The sequence below is a fragment of the Ranitomeya variabilis genome, chromosome 1 (genome assembly GCF_051348905.1).
Source record: "Ranitomeya variabilis isolate aRanVar5 chromosome 1, aRanVar5.hap1, whole genome shotgun sequence".
In the NCBI taxonomy this organism is placed as follows: Eukaryota; Metazoa; Chordata; class Amphibia; order Anura; family Dendrobatidae; genus Ranitomeya; species Ranitomeya variabilis.
This window is the reverse complement of record NC_135232.1, coordinates 795,924,335-795,947,222: the sequence shown is the minus strand read 5'-3', so window position 1 is coordinate 795,947,222 and position 22,888 is coordinate 795,924,335. Positions and strand designations below refer to the sequence as shown.

The window sequence follows — 22,888 nt, the reverse complement described above, 5'->3', positions numbered from 1 at the left end:
TGTAACCACCCCCATAGGTGGGAGGTGTGTGTGTGGTTAGCCAGACCCACCCACCTCTCCAGCTAACCCTGCAAGCCTCCCTTTACAAACTATACAAATACTTGTGGTACTACAGGTCCCAGAACAACAATACTACAGGCTAACAGAGCAGACTCCCTCTGCGACACATACTGGCCCTTTACAATCATGCTGGACACTGTTCCATTATCACCATTACAGATATGCCTCCATGCGTATCCTGAGCAGCGCATTAATAACACCAGGAAAGAAGAAACCCAGCTTGCTCTATATATGTCATTCAATACTGCACATGCCTTGTACTTGCAGATGTTATATGAGGTTAGAAGGTGATGCCAGCAGCTGCGTATCCCCAAAATGTTAAACATCATCCACAGTACATTAAAATATATACATTCCATTTGCAATTAGATAGGCGATCCAATGTCAATGCATTTTGGGATGTTGCAGTTTTAGATGAGCGACCAGTTATTAAGGGTAAAATACAGATACCAGTCAATCAGCAACAAATCAGCAGAAAATCAATCAGCTCGTCGATACATATATATGTTTATGCAATAACAACTTGCCAATAAAAATAAATGCAAATTATATATAGAGACACAAATTACCGCCACATATTAATATAGAAGAATAACGTCTTGTTTTTTTTTGTTAATGTAAACATAATGGCACAAATGATAATCAGTAATGAAATCTAAAAGGTTTCCCTATTGAGTTATTGTTTATGGAAATTCCCACCTAGGTTTGATTATACATTAGATCCACTATACTATCGTTATCACGTACATCTGAAAAATGGGATGACACAGCTGAAATATTTGTATTTTTTGTTGGTTAACATGTCACTATTGTCTTGGTATTGTAGTTTTTGGATGCATGTTGTGAAATTTATATACCGGTTGTTACACGCTGTATAAGTAACCAGATATAATGTTTAACAAAACTGGGATTCCATATGTTTGTCTTGTCTGATTTTATAACTTCAATTAGTAATGAAAATATGGAGAAACATACATGATATTGAAACATTTTAAGTTAGTGGCTGATCCATAAATAGTCTAGGAGATGGCGTCTGTCAAGTATCATCAACATCAGACATCATTTTTTCTAATACAATAATCTAATGAATTTAAAATGGAAGAAATGTCCGGACGATATTACAAATGGCATTATACTGTTGAACTAGGCACAGTGATTTCTGGTTCAGCGTGTTTGGCTGATAGCCTTCATTTTAGCACAAAACTTCTATTGTGTTTATTTGTGAAATTTAATTTAAAGTGTAACCATTGTTAGCATTTTTATCTCATAAATCAATAATTCATAAAAAAAATAAGCAACTTTGTAACATATGTTATCAGAGAAATCTGCTTCTTTCTTTGCCTGGACTGATCATTCATTCTCAAAATTCTCAAGAGGCAAAATCTGTATTCCGTGAAGACAGCTTTTCCCATTACTGAGATAGGAGATGGCAGTTTCTACTGATGAAATTCTATGTAGGGAGGGAAGGATTAGGGAGGAGGAGGCCAATTCTTGCTTGTATTTTACTTTCCTGTCTATTCCGTTTTTTTGTAAATCTCCTATACGGTTCCAGAGATATGGGATTTTTTATTTGGTGCTAATTTTTATGGTCTCTATCCAATGGGCGTTGGTAACAGGATCCTCATGTGGATGTCTTACACTGCTCTGCATAATTAGTTTGTGAACGATGACCCTTTGGTAAAGGACATAAAAATGAGCACTAAATAAAAAGGCTCTTATCTCTGGATACATATGGTGAAATGAAAAAACAAAAAGCAGAATAATCAAGGGTGCAGCATAAGTGACAGGTCCTCTTTAAGACACCAAAGAGGATAAACACGGCTACAAATTATAATCTTTATTAAACAATTATTAAAAGAACAACACATGGTTGTAGCCCACACAAGGTAAGGAACCAGAAGGACAGAGAGGTGGCTGGCCACCTGATCACTTGGATAACATGAAATTAGTACATACGTGCCACTTTAGATGTCTCTGCATTGTGAACTAAACAGGACAGTACAGTAATAGCGGTTACCAAGAAGAGACGCCAAGCACAAGTAGAAGGAAAGCACGTAACACACTGATCATCATCATAAGGAAACAATGAAACTTTTACTAAAAGAGTAAAAGAGATACAGGTAGCCACCCTCACCCAGGGCACTTGTAATTATTTTGGCTAGTGTCTGCAGACTGGGTTCGGCAAGCTGAAATATGTACCCTTGCAGGACAACATTTCTTACATTACATTTTCATGACTTGATCTTAGGGATGTTTTCTCACATGAGTTGACAAGTTTTAAACATTTTCTCATAATAACTAAGCAAGTTAAGCAATCAGTGATTCTTTCCAAAGTGGACTCATGATTTCGGCAATATCAACTCTTGACCTCCCGCACGTCCTCCTCCTGGTTTGGTGCAGGCTACTTCCATAACTATGTGGAGACATATAGTTCATCATCAGCTGTACTTTTTACTTTGTGTCTCTCAAACCCAATGTTTAAACTTTTATAAAGGTTTTCTTTATGTTCTAGTGGATAAAAAATTACCATTGCATTTACAAGGGATTTATCTTACCTTCCTTTGGATTAATTGTCATATTTAAGAATACGAGGTTGAACTTGATGGGCTTAAGTCTTTTTAATGTTCTATACAGTATATACGTACCAATCACAAAGGGAAAAATGGCGGCCAACAATAACAGTACTGTTTATGCAATTTTATGTCTCATACACATTGCATATCATAATCTTGGCCATTAGCATAATAATTAGTGATAAGGACAGGATATATCCTATTTTACAGCATTGCAAAATATATTCCTAATGTTAAACCTCTGGTGATGTTGTGCAGTGACAAGGTATTGATATATTCTCTCTGTTGCCAAGATCCCATCATTTAATTCCTATGTTCTTTCTTCAGTTGAGGCTCCGATTGTTCCTGTAACTAATGCGCCTGTGCAGCAGCCCAATGGACCCAACACAACAACAGCATCAACTACAGGTGGGCTACCAAATTCTCTCATATATTCCCTCATCTGTAACTATGATCAGTCCTTAGTGAGAAATATCATTTCATGTTTTATATTATCAACAGAAGTGAGTCCAACAGTCAGTAGTACAGGACCAGTCCAGACAGTGAGCCAGTCTTCTACCACTACCAATGTGCCCACCTCTACAGTATCTGCTACAGATGCCACTTCAGAACCATCTACCACAGGTATGCCACTATTACGAACAATTCAGATTTTTAATTCACTATTAGTTATTATTATTACTATTAGTTTAAAAATACACATGTCTGGAAACTATTTTCAGGGAGATGTTAACGGATCTGTCATTTTTATTAGGCTTCTTTATATAGTCATTGTAATAGAAAATTGCCCTAATGTTAACTGAATATGGCTCAGATTTATTCCTTACCACCTTACTACTGCTGACGTAATACACATTACTAATAAGTTAGACTTCAAATTTCCAATATAGGCACTGCTAAAGGGAAATATTTGATATTACTTTTATTTTTTTTTTACATAAGTAACTATAAAAAACATCAGTAAGGATATGTTGACGGATCTGTTATTTTGACTGGGGTTCTCTATTTAGTCATAGCAATGCAAAACTGTCCTTTATGTTAATAGAATATCACTCACATTTTTTTATTACCACCTTACTACTATTATGTAATGACTTTTGCTGTAATGACTTTTTCTATGTAGACAATGTTATTATACTCATTCTTTTCTCTTCTCTTAGCTGCAGCCTCATCAACAGGATCCACAGTGAATCCAACAGTCAGTAGTACAGGACCAGTCCAGACAGTGAGCCATTCTTCTACCACTACCACTGTGCCCGCCTCTACAGTATCTCCTACAGATGCCACTTCACAACCATCTACCACAGGTATGCCACTTTTATGAACAATTCAGATTTTCAAATCACTTTAATTTTTTTTTTAAACCTAAATATCTATCTAAAAACTATCATGTAGGAGATGCTGAAGAATCTGTTATTTTTGCTAGGTTTCCCTAGTCATTGCAATGCAAAGTTGTCCACAACTTAAACATATTATTGCACCAAATTTTTCATTACCACCTTACTACTGCTGACATAACATTCATTAATGATAAGCTGGAATACACCGTTTCCTATGTAGGTGCAATTAATATACTTATATCTCTTCTCTTAGCTACAGCTCCAACACCAGGATCCACAGAGAGCCCAACAGTCAGTAGTACAGGACCAGTCCAGACAGTGAGCCAGTCTTCTACCACTACCAATGTGCCCACCTCTACAGTATCTCCTACAGATGCCACTTCAGCACCATCCACCACAGGTAGGCCACCTTTACGAGAAATTCAGATTTTCACATTATTTTCATCTTTTTAATTAAATAAATATCTGAAAACCATCATGGGATATTGAAGGATCTGTTATTTTTACTTGGATTTCTTATTTAGTCATTGTAATGGAAAGTTATCCAAGATGTTATTAGAACATGGCTCAGATTTCTTCATTGCCATTTTACTACTGCTGACATGATAATCATAATTAATAAGCTAGAATACACTTTTGTAGACAATCTTATTATACTTATAACATATCTCTTCTCTTAGCTGCTGCTCCAACAACAGGATCCACAGTGAGTCCAACAGTCAGTAGTACAGGACCAGTCCAGACAGTGAGCCAGTCTTCTACCACTACCAATGTGCCCGCCTCTACAGTATCTCCTACAGATGCCACTTCAGCACCATCTACCACAGGTAGGCCACCTTTACGAGCAATTCAGTTTTTCACATTATTTTCAGTTTTTTTAAATTAAATAAATATCTGGAAACCATCATGAGATATTGATGGATCTGTTATTTTTACTAGGATTACTTATTTAGTCATTGTAATGGAAAGTTATCCATGATGCTAATAGAACATGGCTCAGATTTCTTCATTATCAGCTTACTAATGCTAACATAATAATCATAAATAATTAGCTAGAATAGACTTTTTCCTATATAGACAATGTTATTATTCTTATAACATATCTCTTCTCTTAGCTTCAGCTAAAACAACAGGAGCCACAGAGAGTCCAACAGTCAGTAGTACAGGACCAGTCCAGACAGTGAGCCAGTCTTCTACCACTACCACTGTGCCCACCTCTACAGTATCTCCTACAGATGTCACTTCACAACCATCTACCACAGGTAGGCCACCTTTACCAGCAACTCACATTTGCTTTTGTTTCTTTCTACAAAACACCTTTTTGTTATCTAATCAGGGAGGAGATCTTGACTGAGCTCATATTTTTACTAGACTTCCCTAAATAATCAATATAGAAAAAATTGCTCCTAGCTCAGATTTCCTCATTACCACATTACTGCTGCTACATAATAATCATCATTACTACTAAGATTAAAAAGACGAGTTCCTCTTTTGCAGCATTGCCATAGACTTTCCTAATGTCATAAACCTCTGTGACATTATACAGTAACAGTGTATTTCTTCTGTCGCCAAGAACTCATCATTTAATTCCTATGTTCTTTCCTCAGCTGAGGCTCTGATTGTTCCAGTAACTAATGCGCCTGTGCAGCAGCCCAATGGACCCAACACAACAACAGCATCAACTACAGGTGGGCTACCAAACTCTCTCATATATTCCCTCATCTGTAACTATGATTGGTCCTTAGAGAGTAACATCATTTCATGCTTTATGTTATCAACAGAAGTGAGTCCAACAGTCAGTAGTACAGGGCCAGTCCAGACAGTGAGCCAATCTTCTACCACTACCACTGTGCCCACCTCTACAGTATCTCCTACAGATGTCACGTCACAACCATCTACCACAGGTAGGCCACCTTTACAAGCAATTCAGTTTTTCACATTATTTTCAGTTTTTTTAATTAAATAAATATCTGGAAACCATCATGAGATATTGATGGATCTGTTACTTTTACTAGGATTACTTATTTAGCCATTGTAATGGAAAGTTATCCATGATGCTAATAGAAAATGGCTCAGATTTCTTCATTATCAGCTTACTAATGCTGACATAATAATCTACTATATAATTGTCTAAGGGGTACTTCCGTCTTTCTGTCTGTCCTTCTGTCTGTAACGGAAATCCCGCATCGCTGATTGGTCTCGCCAGCTGCCTGTCCTGGCTGCCGCGACCAATCAGCGACAGGCACAGTCCGGCCGAGAATTAGTCCCTCCCTACTTCCGTCCAGTCAGTCCCCAGCACCCGCATACTCCCCTCCAGTCAGCGCTCACACAGAGTTGATGCCAGCGTTAACGGACCGCATTATGCCGCGGGTAATGCACTCCGTTAACGCTGCTATTAACTGTGTGTGTCACCAACTTTTTACTATTGATGCTGCCTATGCAGCATCAATAGTAAAAAGATGTCATGTTAAAAATAATAAAAAAACAAAAAACTGCTATTCTAACCTTCCGTAGTCCGCCGAGGCATTGCGAAACTGCAAAGTCATCTGGGTAATTTCGCAATGCATCCTGGGAACGGAAGATGGCGGCAGCCGCGCGCATCGGCACAGCTTTGCTGGATCCCGGTGGGTGAGTATATAACTATTTTTTATTTTTAATTATTTTTTTTACATTGATATGGTGCCCACACTGCTAAATACTACGTGGGCTGTGTTATATACCGCGTGACTGCTATATACTACCTGGCCAGTGTTAGATACTATGTGGGCAGTGTTATATACTGCGTGGGCTGTTATATACTGCATGGTCTGTGCTATATATTACGTGGCCAGTGTTATATACTGCATGGCCTGTGTTATATATTACGTCGCCTGTGTTATATACTACGTGGCTCACTTCAGCACTATCTACTACAGGTATGCTACTTTAGTGAACAATCCAGTTTTTCAAATCACTTTTATTTTTTATTTTTCTTACCCAAACATCTATCTAAAAACTATCATGGAGGGGATGCTGAAAAATCTGTTATATTTGCTAGGTTTCCCTAGTCATTGCAATGCAAAGTTGTCAACAACTTAACCCCTTAATCCCGTATGACGTACTATCCCGTCAAGGTGACCTGGGACTTAATTCCGGGTGACGGGATAGTACGTCATACGCGATCGGCCGCGCTCACGGGGGGAGCGCGGCCGATCGCGGCCGGTTGTCAGCTGCCTATCGCAGCTGACATCCGGCACTATGTGCCAGGAGCGGTCACAGACCGCCCCCGGCACATTAACCCCCGGCACACCGCGATCAAACATGATCGCGGTTTACCGGCGGTATAGGGAAGCATCGCGCAGGGAGGTGGCTCCCTGCGGGCTTCCCTGAGACCCCCGGAGCAACGCGATGTGATCGCGTTGCTGCGAGGGTCTCCTACCTCCTTCCTGGCTGCAGGTCCCGGATCCAAGATGGCCGCGGCATCCGGGTCCTGCAGGGAAGGAGGTGGCTTACCGAGTGCCTGCTCAGAGCAGACGCTGGTAAGCCTGCACCGATGTAAGTGAGATGTAAGTGTGCTGTGCACACTATCAGATCATCGATCTGTGATGTCCCCCCCTGGGACAAAGTAAAAAATTAAAAAAAATTTTTTTTCCACATGTGTAAAAAAAAAATAAAAAAATTCCTAAATAAATAATCAAAAAAAATATATATTATTCCCATAAATACATTTCTTTATCTAAATAAAAAAAACAAAACAATAAAAGTACACATATTTAGTATCAACGTCATCTTGTCCCGCAAAAAAGAAGCTACCATACAGCATCATCAGCTAAAAAATAAAAAAGTTATAGTCCTGAGAATAAAGCGATACCAAAATAATTATGTTTTCTATAAAATAGTTTTTATCGTATAAAAGCGCCAAAACATAAAAAAATGATATAAATGAGATATCACTGTAATCGTACTGACCCGTCGAATAAAACTGCTTTATCAAATTTACCAAACGCGGAACGGTATAAACGCCTCTCCCAAAAGAAATTCATGAATAGCAGGTTTTTGGTCATTCTGCCTCACAAAAATCGGAATAAAAAGTGATCAAAAACGGTCACGTGTCCGAAAATGTTACCAATAAAAACGTCAACTCCTCCCGCAAAAAACAAGACCTCACATGACTCTGTGGAGCAAAATGTGGAAAAATTATAGGTCTCAAAATGTGGAGACGCAAAAACTTTTTTGCTATAAAAAGCGTCGCTGGTTTCACACTTGCGTTTTTGTCTGCAGCGTTTTTTGCACAAAAAAACGCATGCGTTTTTTCCCTATATTTAACATTGAAAACGCATGCGTTTTTTTGTACGGGTTTGGTCGCGTTTTCAAACGCATGCGTTTTTTTCTGCATGCGTTCATTTTCAGAAATACAACCTGCAGTATTTTCTTGCGTTTTTAAGCACATGCGTTTGCGTTAAAAACGCATGCGTTTTTATCGAAAAAAAAACAGAAAACACACTGAAAAGCCACCCACCACCATCAAGGTGATAAAGAGATCCAAACCCTAACCCTAACTCTACCCCTAACCTCACCCCTAACCGTTTAATGAACATTTTCTGACAGTCATAGTGCCACGTATTTCAGTGCCACGTATTTCAGTTGCACGTATTTCAGTTGCACGTATTTCAGTGCCACGTATTTCAGTGCCACGTATTTCAGTGCCACGTTTTTCAGTGCCACGTATCACGTATTTCAGTGCCACGTGTTTCAGTGCCACGTATTTAAGTGCCACGTATCACGTATTTCAGTGCCATGTGTTTCAGTGCCACGTATTTAAGTGCCACATATCACGTATTTCAGTGCCACGTATCACGTATTTCAGTGCCACATATTTAAGTGCCACGGATTTCAGTTGCACGTATTTCAGTTGCACTTATTTCAGTGCCACGTATTTCAGTGCCACGTATTTCAGTGCCACGTATTTCAGTGCCACGTATTTCAGTGCCACGTGTTTCAGTGCCACGTATTTAAGTGCCACGTGTTTCAGTGCCACGTATCACGTATTTCAGTGCCACGTATTTCAGTGCCACGTATTTCAGTGCCACGTATTTCAGTCACGTTTAGGGTTAGGGGTAGGGGTAGGGTTAGGGTTAGGGCTAGGGTTGGAGGCAAAGTTAGGGTTAGGGTTGGGGCTAAAGTTAGGGTTTGGATTACATTTACGGTTTGGATTAGGGTTGGGATTAGAATTATGGGTGTGTCAGGGCTAGGGGTGTGGTTAAGGGTTATCGTTGGGATTAGGGTTAGGGGTGTGTTTGGGTTAGGGTTTCAGGTAGAATTGGGGAGTTTCCACTGTCCAGGCACATCAGGGGCTCTCCAAGCGCGACATGGCGTCCAATCTCAATTCCAGCCAATTCTGCGTTGAAAAAGTAAAACAGTGCTCCTTCCCTTCCGAGCTCTCCCGTGCGCCCAAAAAGGGGTTTACCCCAACATATGTGTTATCAGCGTACTCGGGACAAATTGAACAACAACTTCTGGGGTCCAAGTTCTCATGTTATCCTTAGGAAAATAAAAATTTGGGGGGCTAAAAATCATTTTTGTGGGAAAAAAAAGATGTTTTATTTTCACGGCTCTGCGTTATAAACTGTAGTGAAACACTTGGGGGTTCAAAGTTCTCACAACACATCTAGATAAGTTCCTTGGGAGGTCTAGTTTCCAATATGGGGTCACTTGTGGGGGGTTTGTACTGTTTGGGTACATCAGGGGCTCTGCAAATGCAACGTGACGCCTGCAGACCAATCCATTTAAGGCTGCATTCCAAATGGCGCTCCTTCCCTTCCGAGCTCTGTCATGCACCCAAACAGTGGTTCCCCCCCACATATGGGGTATCAGCGTACTCAGGACAAATTGGACAACAACTTTTGGGGTCTAATTTATCCTGTTATCCTTGTGAAAATACAAAACTGGGGGCTAAAAAATCATTTTTGTGAAAAAAAAAAGGAATTTTTATTTTCACGGCTTTGCGCTATAAACTTTAGTGAAACACTTGGGTGTTCAAAGTTCTCAAAACACATCTAGATAAGTTCCTTGGGAGGTCTAGTTTCCAATATGGGGTCACTTGTGGGGGGTTTGTACTGTTTGGGTACATCAGGGGCTCTGCAAATGCAACGTGACGGCTGCTGACCAATCCATTTAAGTCTGCATTCCAAATGGCGCTCCTTCCCTTCCGAGCTCTGTCATGTGCCCAAACAGTGGTTCCCCCTACATATGGGGTATCAGCGTACTCAGGACAAATTGGAAAACAAATTTTGGGGTCCAATTTATTCTGTTACCCTTGTAAAAATACAAAGCTGGGGGCTAAAAAATCATTTTTGAGAAAAAAAATATATATTTTCACGGCTCTGCGTTATAATCTGTAGTGAAACACTTGGGGGTTCAAAGCTCTCAAAACACATCTAGATAAGTTCCTTAGGGGGTCTACTTTCCAAAATGGTGTCACTTGTGGGGGGTTTTAATGTTTAGGCACATCAGGGGCTCTCCAAACGCAACATGGCGTCCCATCTCAATTCCAGTCAATTTTGCATTGAAAAGTCAAATGGCGCTCCTTCCCTTCCAAGCTCTGCCATGCGCCCAAACAATGGTTTACACCCACATATGGGGTATCAGCGTACTCAGGACAAATTGCACAACATTTTTTGGGGTCCAATTTCTTCTCTTACCCTTGGGAAAATAAAAAATTGGGGGCGAAAAGATCATTTTTGTGAAAAAATATGATTTTTTATTTTTACGGCTCTGCATTATAAACTTCTGTGAAGCACTTGGTGGGTCAAAGTGCTCACCACACATCTAGATAAGTTCCTTAGGGGGTCTACTTTCCAAAATGGTGTCACTTGTAGGGAGTTTCAATCTTTAGGCACATCAGGGGCTCTCCAAACGCAACATGGCGTCCCATCTCAATTCCAGTCAATTTTGCATTGAAAAGTCAAATGGCGCTCCTTCCCTTCCAAGCTCTGCCATGCGCCCAAACAATGGTTTACACCCACATATGGGGTATCAGCGTACTCAGGACAAATTGCACAACATTTTTTGGGGTCCAATTTCTTCTCTTACCCTTGGGAAAATAAAAAATTGGGGGTGAAAAGATCATTTTTGTGAAAAAATATGATTTTTTATTTTTACGGCTCTGCATTATAAACTTCTGTGAAGCACTTGGTGGGTCAAAGTGCTCACCACACATCTAGATAAGTTCCTTAGGGGGTCTACTTTCCAAAATGGTGTCACTTGTAGGGGGTTTCAATGTTTAGGCACATCAGGGGCTCTCCAAACGCAACATGGCGTCCCATCTCAATTCCAGTCAATTTTGCATTGAAAAGTCAAATGGCGCTCCTTCCCTTCCAAGCTCTGCCATGCGCCCAAACAATGGTTTACACCCACATATGGGGTATCAGCGTACTCAGGACAAATTGCACAACATTTTTTGGGGTCCAATTTCTTCTCTTACCCTTGGGAAAATAAAAAATTGGGGGCGAAAAGATCATTTTTGTGAAAAAATATGATTTTTTTTTTTACGGCTCTGCATTATAAACTTCTGTGAAGCACTTGGTGGGTCAAAGTGCTCATCACACATCAAGATAAGTTCCTTAGGGGGTCTACTTTCCAAAATGGTGTCACTTGTAGGGGGTTTCAGTGTTTAGGCACATCAGGGGCTCTCCAAACGCAACATGGCGTCCCATCTCAATTCCAGTCAATTTTGCATTGAAAAGTCAAATGGCGCTCCTTTCCTTCCGAGCTCTGCCATGCGCCCAAACAGTGGTTTACCCCCACATATGGGGTATCAGCGTACTCAGGACAAATTGTACAACAACTTTGGGGGTCCATTTTCTCCTGTTACCCTTGGTAAAATAAAACAAATTGGAGCTGAAATAAATTTTGTGTGAAAAAAAGTTAAATGTTCATTTTTATTTAAACATTCCAAAAATTCCTGTGAAACACCTGAAGGGTTAATAAACTTCTTGAATGTGGTTTTGAGCACCTTGAGGGGTGCAGTTTTTAGAATGGTGTCACACTTGGGTATTTTCTATCATATAGACCCCTCAAAATGACTTCAAATGAGATGTGGTCCCTAAAAAAAAATGGTGTTGTAAAAATGAGAAATTGCTGGTCAACTTTTAACCCTTATAACTCCGTCACAAAAAAAAATTTTGGTTCCAAAATTGTACTGATGTAAAGTAGACATGTGGGAAATGTTACTTATTAAGTATTTTGCGTGACATATGTCTGTGATTTAAGGGCATAAAAATTCAAAGTTGGAAAATTGCAAAATTTTCAAAATTTTCTCCAAATTTCCATTTTTTTCACAAATAAACGCAAGTTATATCGAATAAATTTTACCACTAACATGAAGTACAATATGTCATGAGAAAACAATGTCAGAATCGCCAAGATCCGTCAAAGCGTTCCAGAGTTATAGCCTCATAAAGGGACAGTGGTCAGAATTGTAAAAATTGGCCCGGTCATTAACGTGCAAACCACCCTCGGGGCTTAAGGGGTTAAACATATTATGGCTCCAAATTTTTCATTACCACCTTACTACTGCTGACATAACATTCATTAATGATAAGCTGGAATACACCATTTCCTATGTAGGTGCAATTAATATACTTATATCTCTTCTCTTAGCTACAGCTCCAACACCAGGATCCACAGAGAGTCCTACAGTCAGTAGTACAGGACCAGTCCAGACAGTGAGCCAGTCTTCTACCACTACCAATGTGCCCACCTCTACAGTATCTCCTACAGATGCCACTTCAGCACCATCCACCACAGGTAGGCCACCTTTAGAGCAATTTAGATTTTCATATTATATTCATTTTTTTAATATACGGTAATACACATCTGAAAACCATCATGGGATATTGATGGATCTGTTATTTTTATTAGGATTCCTTATTTGGTCATTGCAATGGAAAGTTATCCAAGATGTTATTAGAACATGGCTCAGATTTCTTCATTGCCATTTTACTACTGCTGACATACTAATCATAATTAATAAGCTAGAATACACTTTTGTAGACAATGTTATTACACTTATAATATATCTCTTCGCTTAGCTACAGCTCCAACAACAGGAGCCACAGAGAGTCCAACAGTCAGTAGTACAGGACCAGTCCAGACAGTGAGCCAGTCTTCTACCACTACCACTGTGCCCACCTCTACAGTATCTCCTACAGATGTCACTTCAGCACTATCTACCACAGGTAGGCCACCTTTACCAGCAACTCACATTTGCTTTTGTTTCTTTCTACAAAACACCTTTTTGTTATCTAATCAGGGAGGAGATCTTGACTGATCTCATATTTTTACTAGGCTTCCCTAAATAATCAATATAGAAAAAATTGCTCCTGGCTCAGATTTCCTCATTACCACATTACTGCTGCTACATAATAATCATCATTACTACTAAGATTAAAAACACGAGTTCCTATTTTATAGCATTGCCATAGACTTTCCTAAGGTCATAAACCTCTGTGACATTATACAGTAACAGTGTATTTCTTCTGTCGTCAAGATCTCATCATTTAATTCCTATGTTCTTTCCTCAGCTGAGGCTCTGATTGTTCCTGTAACTAATGCGCCTGTGCAGCAGCCCAATGGACCCAACACAACAACAGCATCAACTACAGGTGGGCTACCAAACTCTCTCATATATTCCCTCATCTGTAACTATGATTGGTCCTTAGAGAGTAACATCATTTCATGCTTTATGTTATCAACAGAAGTGAGTCCAACAGTCAGTAGTACAGGGCCAGTCCAGACAGTGAGCCAGTCTTCTACCACTACCACTGTGCCCACCTCTACAGTATCTCCTACAGATGCCACTTCACAACCATCTACCACAGGTAGGCCATCTTTACAAGCAATTCAGTTTTTCACATTATTTTCAGTTTTTTAAATTAAATAAATATCTGGAAACCATCATGAGATATTGATGAATCTGTTATTTTTACTAGGATTACTTATTTAGTCATTGTAATGGAAAGTTATCCATGATGCTAATAGAACATGGCTCAGATTTCTTCATTATCAGCTTACTAATGCTGACATAATAATCTACTATATAATTGTCTAAGGGGTACTTCCGTCTTTCTGTCTGTCCTTCTGTCTGTAAAGGAAATCCCGCGTCAATGATTGGTCTCGCCAGCTGCCTGTCCTGGCTGCCGTGACCAATCAGCGACAGGCACAGTCTGGCCGAGAATTAGTCCCTCCCTACTTCCGTCCAGTCAGTGCCCAGCACCCGCATACTCCCCTCCAGTCAGCGCTCACACAGAGTTGATGCCAGCGTTAACGGACCGCATTATGCCGCGGGTAACGCACTCCGTTAACGCTGCTATTAACTGTGTATAAGAAGAGAGGAACGCACTCACCGGGCAGGTAAAATCCAATCCTTTATTGCAGCATGGATAAACTTAGCAGGGAGGGGAGTGGAGGATGACGGACAATACGTCATCCTCCACTCCCCTCCCTAAGTTTATCCATGCTGCAATAAAGGATTGGATTTTACCTGCCCGGTGAGTGCGTTCCTCTCTTCTTATACACTTGGATATTTATCGTCTTGTTTTCCTTGGATACTGCACCACTGGAGCTGCCGTGTGGGACTCTCAGCATTATTTGATTGTCATGCTAGGTGGTTAGTTTGGCTGCAGCTGTGCGGAGGTGATCTTTTTTCTTTCTTTTTTCCTGGATGCTATTAACTGTGTGTGTCCCCAACTTTTTACTATTGATGCTGCCTATGCAGCATCAATAGTAAAAAGATGTCATGTTAAAAATAATAAAAAAACAAAAAACCTGCTATTCTCACCTTCCGTAGTCCGCCGAGGCATTGCGAAACTGCTAAGTCATCTGGGTAATTTCGCAATGCATCCTGGGAACGGAAGATGGCGGCAGCCGCGCGCGCATTGGCACAGCTTCGCTGGATCCCGGCGGGTAAGTATATAACTATTTTTTATTTTAATTATTTTTTTACAGGGATTTGGTGCCCACACTGCTAAATACTACGTGGGCTGTGTTATATACCGCGTGGCTGCTATATACTACCTGGCCAGTGTTAGATACTATGTGGGTAGTGTTATATACTGCGTGGGCTGTTATATACTGCATGGGCTGTGCTATATATTACGTGGCCAGTGTTATATACTGCATGGGCTGTGTTATATATTACGTCGTCTGTGTTATATACTACGTGGCTGCTATATACTGTGTGGGCTGTGTTATATACTGCGTGGGCAATGTTATATACTGCGTGGGCTGTGCTACATATTACGTGGCCAGTGTTATATACTGCGTGGCCACTGTTATATACTGCGTGGCTTGTGTTAACGCATCGGGTATTCTACAATATGTATGTATGTATATAGCAGCCACATAGTATATAGCACAGGCCACGTAGTATTTGTCTGCTATATACTATATGGCTCCTATATACTATGTGGCCTGTGCTATATACTATGTGGCTGCTATATACAAATATACATACACATTCTAGAATACCCAATACGTTAGAATCGGGCCACCATCTAGTCATAAATAATTAGCTAGAATACACTTTTTCCTATATAGACAATGCTATTATTCTTATAACATATCTATTCTCTTAGCTTCAGCTAAAACAACAGGAGCCACAGTTAGTCCAACAGTCAGTAGTACAGGACCAGTCCAGACAGTGAGCCAGTCTTCTACCACTACCAATGTGCCCACCTCTACAGTATCTCCTACAGATGTCAATTCAGCACCATCTACCACAGGTAGCCCACCTTTACCAGCAACTCACATTTGCTTTTGTTTGTTTTTTTTCAAAACACCTATCTGTTATCTAATCAGGGCGGAGATCTTGACGTGTCTCATATTTTACCAAGACTTCCGTAAATAATCATTATAGAAGAAAATTGCCACTGGCTAAGATTTCCTCATTAACACCTTAAGGTACCTTCACACTTAGCGACGCTGCAGCGATACAGACAACGATGCCGATCGCTGCAGCGTCGCTGTTTGGTCGCTGGAGAGCTATCACACAGACAGCTCTCCAGCGAGCAACGATGCCGAGGTCCCCGGGTAACCAGGGTAAACATCGGTTGCTAAGCGCAGGGCCGCGCTTAGTAACCCGATGTTTACCCTGGTTACCAGTGTAAAAAGTAAAAAAACAAACAGTACATACTCACCTTCGCGTCCCCCGGCGTCCGCTTCCTGCACTGACTGCCTGGCCCTAACAGCAGAGCGGTGACGTCACCGCTGTGCTGTACTTTCACTTTACGGCCGGCGCTCAGTCAGTGTGGGAAGCGGACTGCGGGGGACGCGAAGGTGAGTATGTGCTGTTTGTTTTTTTACTTTTTACACTGGTAACCAGGGTAAACATCGGGTTACTAAGCGCGGCCTTGCGCTTAGCAACCCGATGTTTACCCTGGTTACCAGTGTAAAACATCGCTGGTATCGTTGCTTTTGGTGTCAAACACGACGATACACGCCGGTCTGATGACCAAATAAAGTTCTGAACTTTCTTCAATGACCAGCGACATCACAGCAGGATCCTGATCGCTGCTGCCTGTCACACTCAACGATATCGCTAGCCAGGACGCTGCAACGTCACGGATCACTAGCGATATCGTTTAGTGTGACGGTACCTTTAGTGCTGCTACGTAATAATCATTACTACTAAGCTAGAATAAACACCAGATCCTATTTTATAGCATTCATAGCATTGCCAAAAACTTTCCTACTGTCATATCTTCTATGGCATTATACAGCGACAGTGTATTTCCTCTGTTGCCAAGATCCTATCATTTAATTCCTATGTTCTTTCCTCAGTTGAGGCTCTGATTGTTCCAGTAACTAATGTGCCTGTGCAGCAGCCCAATGGATCCAACACAACAGCAGCATCAACTGCAGGTGGGCTACCAAATTCTCTCATGTACCGCCTCATCAGTAACTATGATCGGACCTTGGTGAGTAACATCATTTCATGTTTTATGTTATCAACAGAAGTGAGTCCAACTGTCAGTAGTACAGGGCCAGTCCAGACAGTGAGCCAGTCTTCTACCACTACCAATGTGCCCACCTCTACAGTATCTCCTACAGATGTCACTTCAGCACTATCTACCACAGGTATGCTACTTTTATGAACAATTGAGATTTTCAAATCACTTTTATTTTTCATTTATTTTTTTACCTAAACGTCTATCTAAAAACTATCATGGAGGAGATGCTGAAGAATCTGTTATATTTGCTAGGTTTCCCTAGTCATTGCAATGTAAAATTGTCCATGATTTAAACATATTATGGCTCTGAATTTTTCATTACCACCTGACCTTACTACTGCTGACATAACATTCATTACTGATAAGCTAGAATGCACCGTTTCCTACATAGGTGCAATTAATATACTTATATCTCTTCTCTTAGCTACAGCTCCAACACCAGGATCCACAGAGAGCCCAACAGTCAGTAGTACAGGACCAGTCCAGACAGTGAGCCAGTCTTCTACCACTACCAATGTGCCCACCTCTACAGTATCTCCTAAAGATGCCACTTCAGCACCATCCACCACAGGTGTGCCACCTTTATGAGCAATTCAGATTTTAATATTATTTTCATTTTTTTAATTAAATACATATCTGAAAACCATCATGGGATATTGATGGATCTGTTATTTTTACTTGGATTTCTTATTTAGTCATTGTAATGGAAAGTTATCCAAGATGTTATTAGAATATGGCTCAGATTTCTTCATTATCAGCTTACTAATGCTGACATAATAATCATAAATAATTAGCTAGAATACACTTTTGTAGACAATGTTATTACACTTATAACATATCTCTTCTCTTAGCTGCAGCTCCAACAACAGGACCCGCATTTAGTCCAACAGTCAGTACTACCGGACCAGTCCAGACAGTGAGCCAGTCTTCTACCACTACCAATGTGCCCGCCTCTACAGTATCTCCTACAGATGCCACTTCACAACCACCTACCACAGGTAGGCCACCTTTACGAGCAATTCAGTTTTTCACATTATTTTCAGTTTTTTTAATTACATAAATATCTGGAAACCATCATGAGATATTGATGGATCTGTTATTTTTACTAGGATTACTTATTTAGTCATTGTAATGGAAAGTTATCCATGATGCTAATAGAATATGGCTCAGATTTCTTCATTATCAACTTACTAATGCTGACATAATAATCATAAATAATTAGCTAGAATAGACTTTTTCCTACATAGACAGTGTTATTATTCTTATAACATTTCTCTTCTCTTAGCTTCAGCTAAAACAACAGGAGCCACAGAGAGTCCAACAGTCAGTAGTACAGGACCAGTCCAGACAGTGAGCCAGTCTTCTACCACTACCACTGTGCCCACCTCTACAGTATCTCCTACAGATGCCACTTCAGCACTATCTACCACAGGTAGGCCACCTTTGCCAGCAACTCACATTTGCTTTTGTTTCTTTCTACAAAACACCTATTTGTTATCTAATCAGGGAGGAGATCTTGACTGATCTCATATTTTTACTAGACTTCCCTAAATAATCAATATAGAAAAAATTGCTCCTGGCTCAGATTTCCTCATTACCACATTACTGCTGCTACATAACAATCATCATTACTACTAAGATTAAAAACACGAGTTCCTATTTTATAGCATTGCCATAGACTTTCCTAATGTCATAAACCTCTGTGACATTATACAGTAACAGTGTATTTCTTCTGTCGCCAAGATCTCATCATTTAATTCCTATGTTCTTTACTCAGCTGAGGCTCTGATTGTTCCAGTAACTAATGCGCCTGTGCAGCAGCCCAATGGACCCAACACAACAACAGCATCAACTACAGGTGGGCTACCAAACTCTCTCATATATTCCCTCATCTGTAACTATGATTGGTTCTTAGAGAGTAACATCATTTCATGCTTTATGTTATCAACAGAAGTGAGTCCAACAGTCAGTAGTACAGGGCCAGTGCAGACAGTGAGCCAGTCTTCTACCACTACCACTGTGCCCACCTCTAAAGTATCTCCTACAGATGTCACTTCACAACCATCTACCACAGGTAGGCCACCTTTACAAGCAATTCAGTTTTTCACATTATTTTCAGTTTTTTAAATTAAATAAATATCTGGAAACCATCATGAGATATTGATGGATCTGTTATTTTTACTAGGATTACTTATTTAGTCATTGTAATGGAAAGTTATCCATGATGCTAATACAACATGGCTCAGATTTCTTCATTATCAGCTTACTAATGCTGACATAATAATCTACTATATAATTGTCTAAGGGGTACTTCCGTCTTTCTGTCTGTCCTTCTGTCTGTAAAGGAAATCCCGCGTCAATGATTGGTCTCACCAGCTGCCTGTCCTGGCTGCCATGACCAATCAGCGACAGGCACAGTCTGGCCGAGAATTAGTCCCTCCCTACTTCCGTCCAGTCAGTGCCCAGCACCCGCATACTCCCCTCCAGTCAGCGCTCACACAGAGTTGATGCCAGCGTTAACGGACCGCATTATGCCGCGGGTAACGCACTCCGTTAACGCTGCTATTAACAGTGTATAAGAAGAGAGGAACGCACTCACCGGGCAGGTAAAATCCAATCCTTTATTGCAGCATGGATAAACTTAGCAGGGAGGGGAGTGGAGGATGACGGACAATACGTCATCCTCCACTCCCCTCCCTAAGTTTATCCATGCTGCAATAAAGGATTGGATTTTACCTGCCCGGTGAGTGCGTTCCTCTCTTCTTATACACTTGGATATTTATCGTCTTGTTTTCCTTGGATACCGCACCACTGGAGCTGCCGTGTGGGACTCTCAGCATTATTTGATTGTCATGCTAGGTGGTTAGTTTGGCTGCAGCTGTGCGGAGGTGATCTTTTTTCTTTCTTTTTTCCTGGATGCTATTAACTGTGTGTGTCCCCAACTTTTTACTATTGATGCTGCCTATGCAGCATCAATAGTAAAAAGATGTCATGTTAAAAATAATAAAAAAAAAACAAAAAACCTGCTATTCTCACCTTCCGTAGTCCGCCGAGGCATTGCGAAACTGCTAAGTCATCTGGGTAATTTCGCAATGCATCCTGGGAACGGAAGATGGCGGCAGCCGCGCGCGCATTGGCACAGCTTCGCTGGATCCCGGCGGGTAAGTATATAACTATTTTTTATTTTAATTATTTTTTTTACAGGGATATGGTGCCCACACTGCTAAATACTACGTGGGCTGTGTTACATACTGCATGGCTGCTATATACTACCTGGCCAGTGTTAGATACTATGTGAGTAGTGTTATATACTGTGTGGGCTGTTATATACTGCATGGGCTGTGCTATATATTACGTGGCCAGTGTTATATACTGCATGGGCTGTGTTATATATTACGTCGCCTGTGTTATATACTACGTGGCTGCTATATACTGTGTGGGCTGTGTTATATACTGCGTGGCCACTGTTATATACTGCGTAACTTGTATTAACGCATCGGGTATTCTACAATATGTATGTATGTATATAGCAGCCACATAGTATATAGCACAGGCCACGTAGTATTTGTCTGCTATATACTATATGGCTCCTATATACTATGTGGCCTGTGCTATATACTATGTGGCTGCTATACACAAATATACATACATATTCTAGAATACCCAATACGTTAGAATCGGGCCACCATCTAGTCATAAATAATTAGCTAGAATACACTTTTTCCTATATAGACAATGCTATTATTCTTATAACATATCTCTTCTCTTAGCTTCAGCTAAAACAACAGGAGCCACAGTGAGTCCAACAGTCAGTAGTACAGGACCAGTCCAGACAGTGAACCAGTCTTCTACCACTACCAATGTGCCCACCTCTACAGTATCTTTTACAGATGTCACTTCAGCACTATCTACCACAGGTATGCTACTTTAGTGAACAATCCAGATTTTCAAATCACTTTTATTTTTTATTTTTTTTTATCCAAACATCTACAGTACACATTACTAATAAGTTAGACTTCAAGTTTCCAATATAGGCACTGCTAAAGGGAAATATTTGATATTACTTTTATTTTTTTTTATTTTTTTTACATAAGTAACTATAAAAAACATCAGTAAGGATATGTTGATGGATCTGTTATTTTGACTGGGGTTCTCTATTTAGTCATAGCAATGCAAAACTGTCCTTTATGTTAATAGAATATCACCCACATTTTTTTATTACCACCTTACTACTATTATGTAATGACTTTTGCTGATAAGAATACACATTTTTCTATGTAGACAATGTTATTATACTCATTCTTTTCTCTTCTCTTAGCTGCAGCCTCATCAACAGGATCCACAGTGAATCCAACAGTCAGTAGTACAGGACCAGTCCAGACAGTGAACCAGTCTTCCACCACTACCAATGTGCCCGCCTCTACAGTATCTCCTACAGATGCCACTTCAGCACTATCTACTACAGGTATGCTACTTTAGTGAACAATCCAGTTTTTCAAATCACTTTTATTTTTTATTTTTTTTACCCAAACATCTATCTAAAAACTATCATGGAGGGGATGCTGAAGAATCTGTTATATTTGCTAGGTTTCCCTAGTCATTGCAATGTAAAATTGTCCATGATTTAAACATATTATGGCTCTGAATTTTTCATTACCACCTGACCTTACTACTGCTGACATAACATTCATTACTGATAAGCTAGAATACACCGTTTCCTACATAGGTGCAATTAATATACTTATATCTCTTCTATTAGCTACAGCTCCAACACCAGGATCCACAGAGAGTCCTACAGTCAGTAGTACAGGACCAGTCCAGACAGTGAGCCAGTCTTCTACCACTACCAATGTGCCCACCTCTACAGTATCTGCTACAGATGCCACTTCAGCACCATCCACCACAGGTGTGCCACCTTTATGAGCAATTCAGATTTTAATATTATTTTCATTTTTTTAATTAAATACATATCTGAAAACCATCATGGGATATTGATGGATCTGTTATTTTTACTTGGATTTCTTATTTAGTAATTGTAATGGAAAGTTATCCAAGATGTTATTAGAATATGGCTCAGATTTCTTCATTATCAGCTTACTAATGCTAACATAATAATCATAAATAATTAGCTAGAATACACTTTTGTAGACAATGTTATTACACTTATAACATATCTCTTCTCTTAGCTGCAGCTCCAACAACAGGACCCGCATTTAGTCCAACAGTCAGTAGTACAGGACCAGTCCAGACAGTGAGCCAGTCTTCTACCACTACCAATGTGCCCACCTCTATAGTATCTGCTACAGATGCCACTTCCAAACCACCTACCACAGGTAGGCCACCTTTACGAGCAATTCAGTTTTTCACATTATTTTCAGTTTTTTTAATTACATAAATATCTGGAAACCATCAAGAGATATTGATGGATCTGTTATTTTTACTAGGATTACTTATTTAGTCATTGTAATGGAAAGTTATCCATGATGCTAATAGAATATGGCTCAGATTTCTTCATTATCAGCTTACTAATGCTGACATAATAATCATAAATAATTAGCTAGAATAGACTTTTTCCTATATAGACAATGTTATTATTCTTATAACATTTCTCTTCTCTTAGCTTCAGCTAAAACAACAGGAGCCACAGAGAGTCCAACAGTCAGTGGTACAGGACCAGTCCAGACAGTGAGCCAGTCTTCTACCACTACCACTGTGCCCACCTCTACAGTATCTCCTACAGATGTCACTTCACAACCATCTACCACGGGTAGGCCACCTTTACCAGCAACTCACATTTGCTTTTGTTTCTTTCTACAAAACACCTATTTGTTATCTAATCAGGGAGGAGATCTTGACTGATCTCATATTTTTACTAGACTTCCCTAAATAATCAATATAGAAAAAATTGCTCCTGGCTCAGATTTCC

General features: G+C 40.1%; 2 protein-coding genes across 3 annotated transcripts in view; both read left to right on the top strand.

Moving 5' to 3' along the window:
• The window catches only part of LOC143768115 (uncharacterized), a 46,977-nt gene extending 42,968 nt beyond the window's left edge, over window positions 1-4,009 (top strand). Inside the window, exons 6-8 of one of the 2 annotated variants that reach the window (XM_077256896.1) lie at window positions 2,961-3,041; window positions 3,138-3,257; window positions 3,794-4,009. In XM_077256896.1, coding sequence (XP_077113011.1) covers window positions 2,961-3,041; window positions 3,138-3,257; window positions 3,794-3,957 — 365 coding nt within the window. In that variant the 3' untranslated portion in view covers window positions 3,958-4,009. Of the gene's footprint in view, window positions 1-2,960; window positions 3,042-3,134; window positions 3,258-3,793 lie in introns of both variants that reach the window. The other variant, XM_077256831.1, reaches the window with a different exon arrangement.
• A 22-nt stretch (window positions 4,010-4,031) lies between these two features.
• LOC143799037 (uncharacterized) lies at window positions 4,032-22,857 on the top strand. The gene is made up of 17 exons (XM_077281137.1): window positions 4,032-4,059; window positions 4,227-4,373; window positions 4,654-4,800; window positions 5,089-5,235; window positions 5,581-5,661; window positions 5,755-5,877; window positions 6,805-6,888; window positions 12,614-12,760; window positions 13,045-13,191; window positions 13,537-13,617; window positions 13,711-13,833; window positions 18,740-18,820; window positions 18,914-19,036; window positions 20,733-20,879; window positions 21,722-21,868; window positions 22,149-22,295; window positions 22,583-22,857. The coding sequence occupies exons 1-17, from the start codon at window positions 4,032-4,034 to the stop codon at window positions 22,819-22,821; spliced, it is 2,139 nt and encodes a 712-aa protein (XP_077137252.1). The 3' UTR covers window positions 22,822-22,857.
• Window positions 22,858-22,888: the final 31 nt, after the last annotated feature.

Excerpts from the sequence above, each read along its gene's own strand:
- LOC143799037 (XM_077281137.1), top strand. The coding sequence starts at position 4,032 with ATGCTGAAGAATCTGTTATTTTTGCTAG. Across the intron at positions 4,374-4,653 it reads TTCAGCACCATCCACCACAG|CTGCTGCTCCAACAACAGGA; the intron begins GTAGGCCACCTT and ends CTCTTCTCTTAG. Across the intron at positions 13,192-13,536 it reads TTCAGCACTATCTACCACAG|CTGAGGCTCTGATTGTTCCT; the intron begins GTAGGCCACCTT and ends TTCTTTCCTCAG.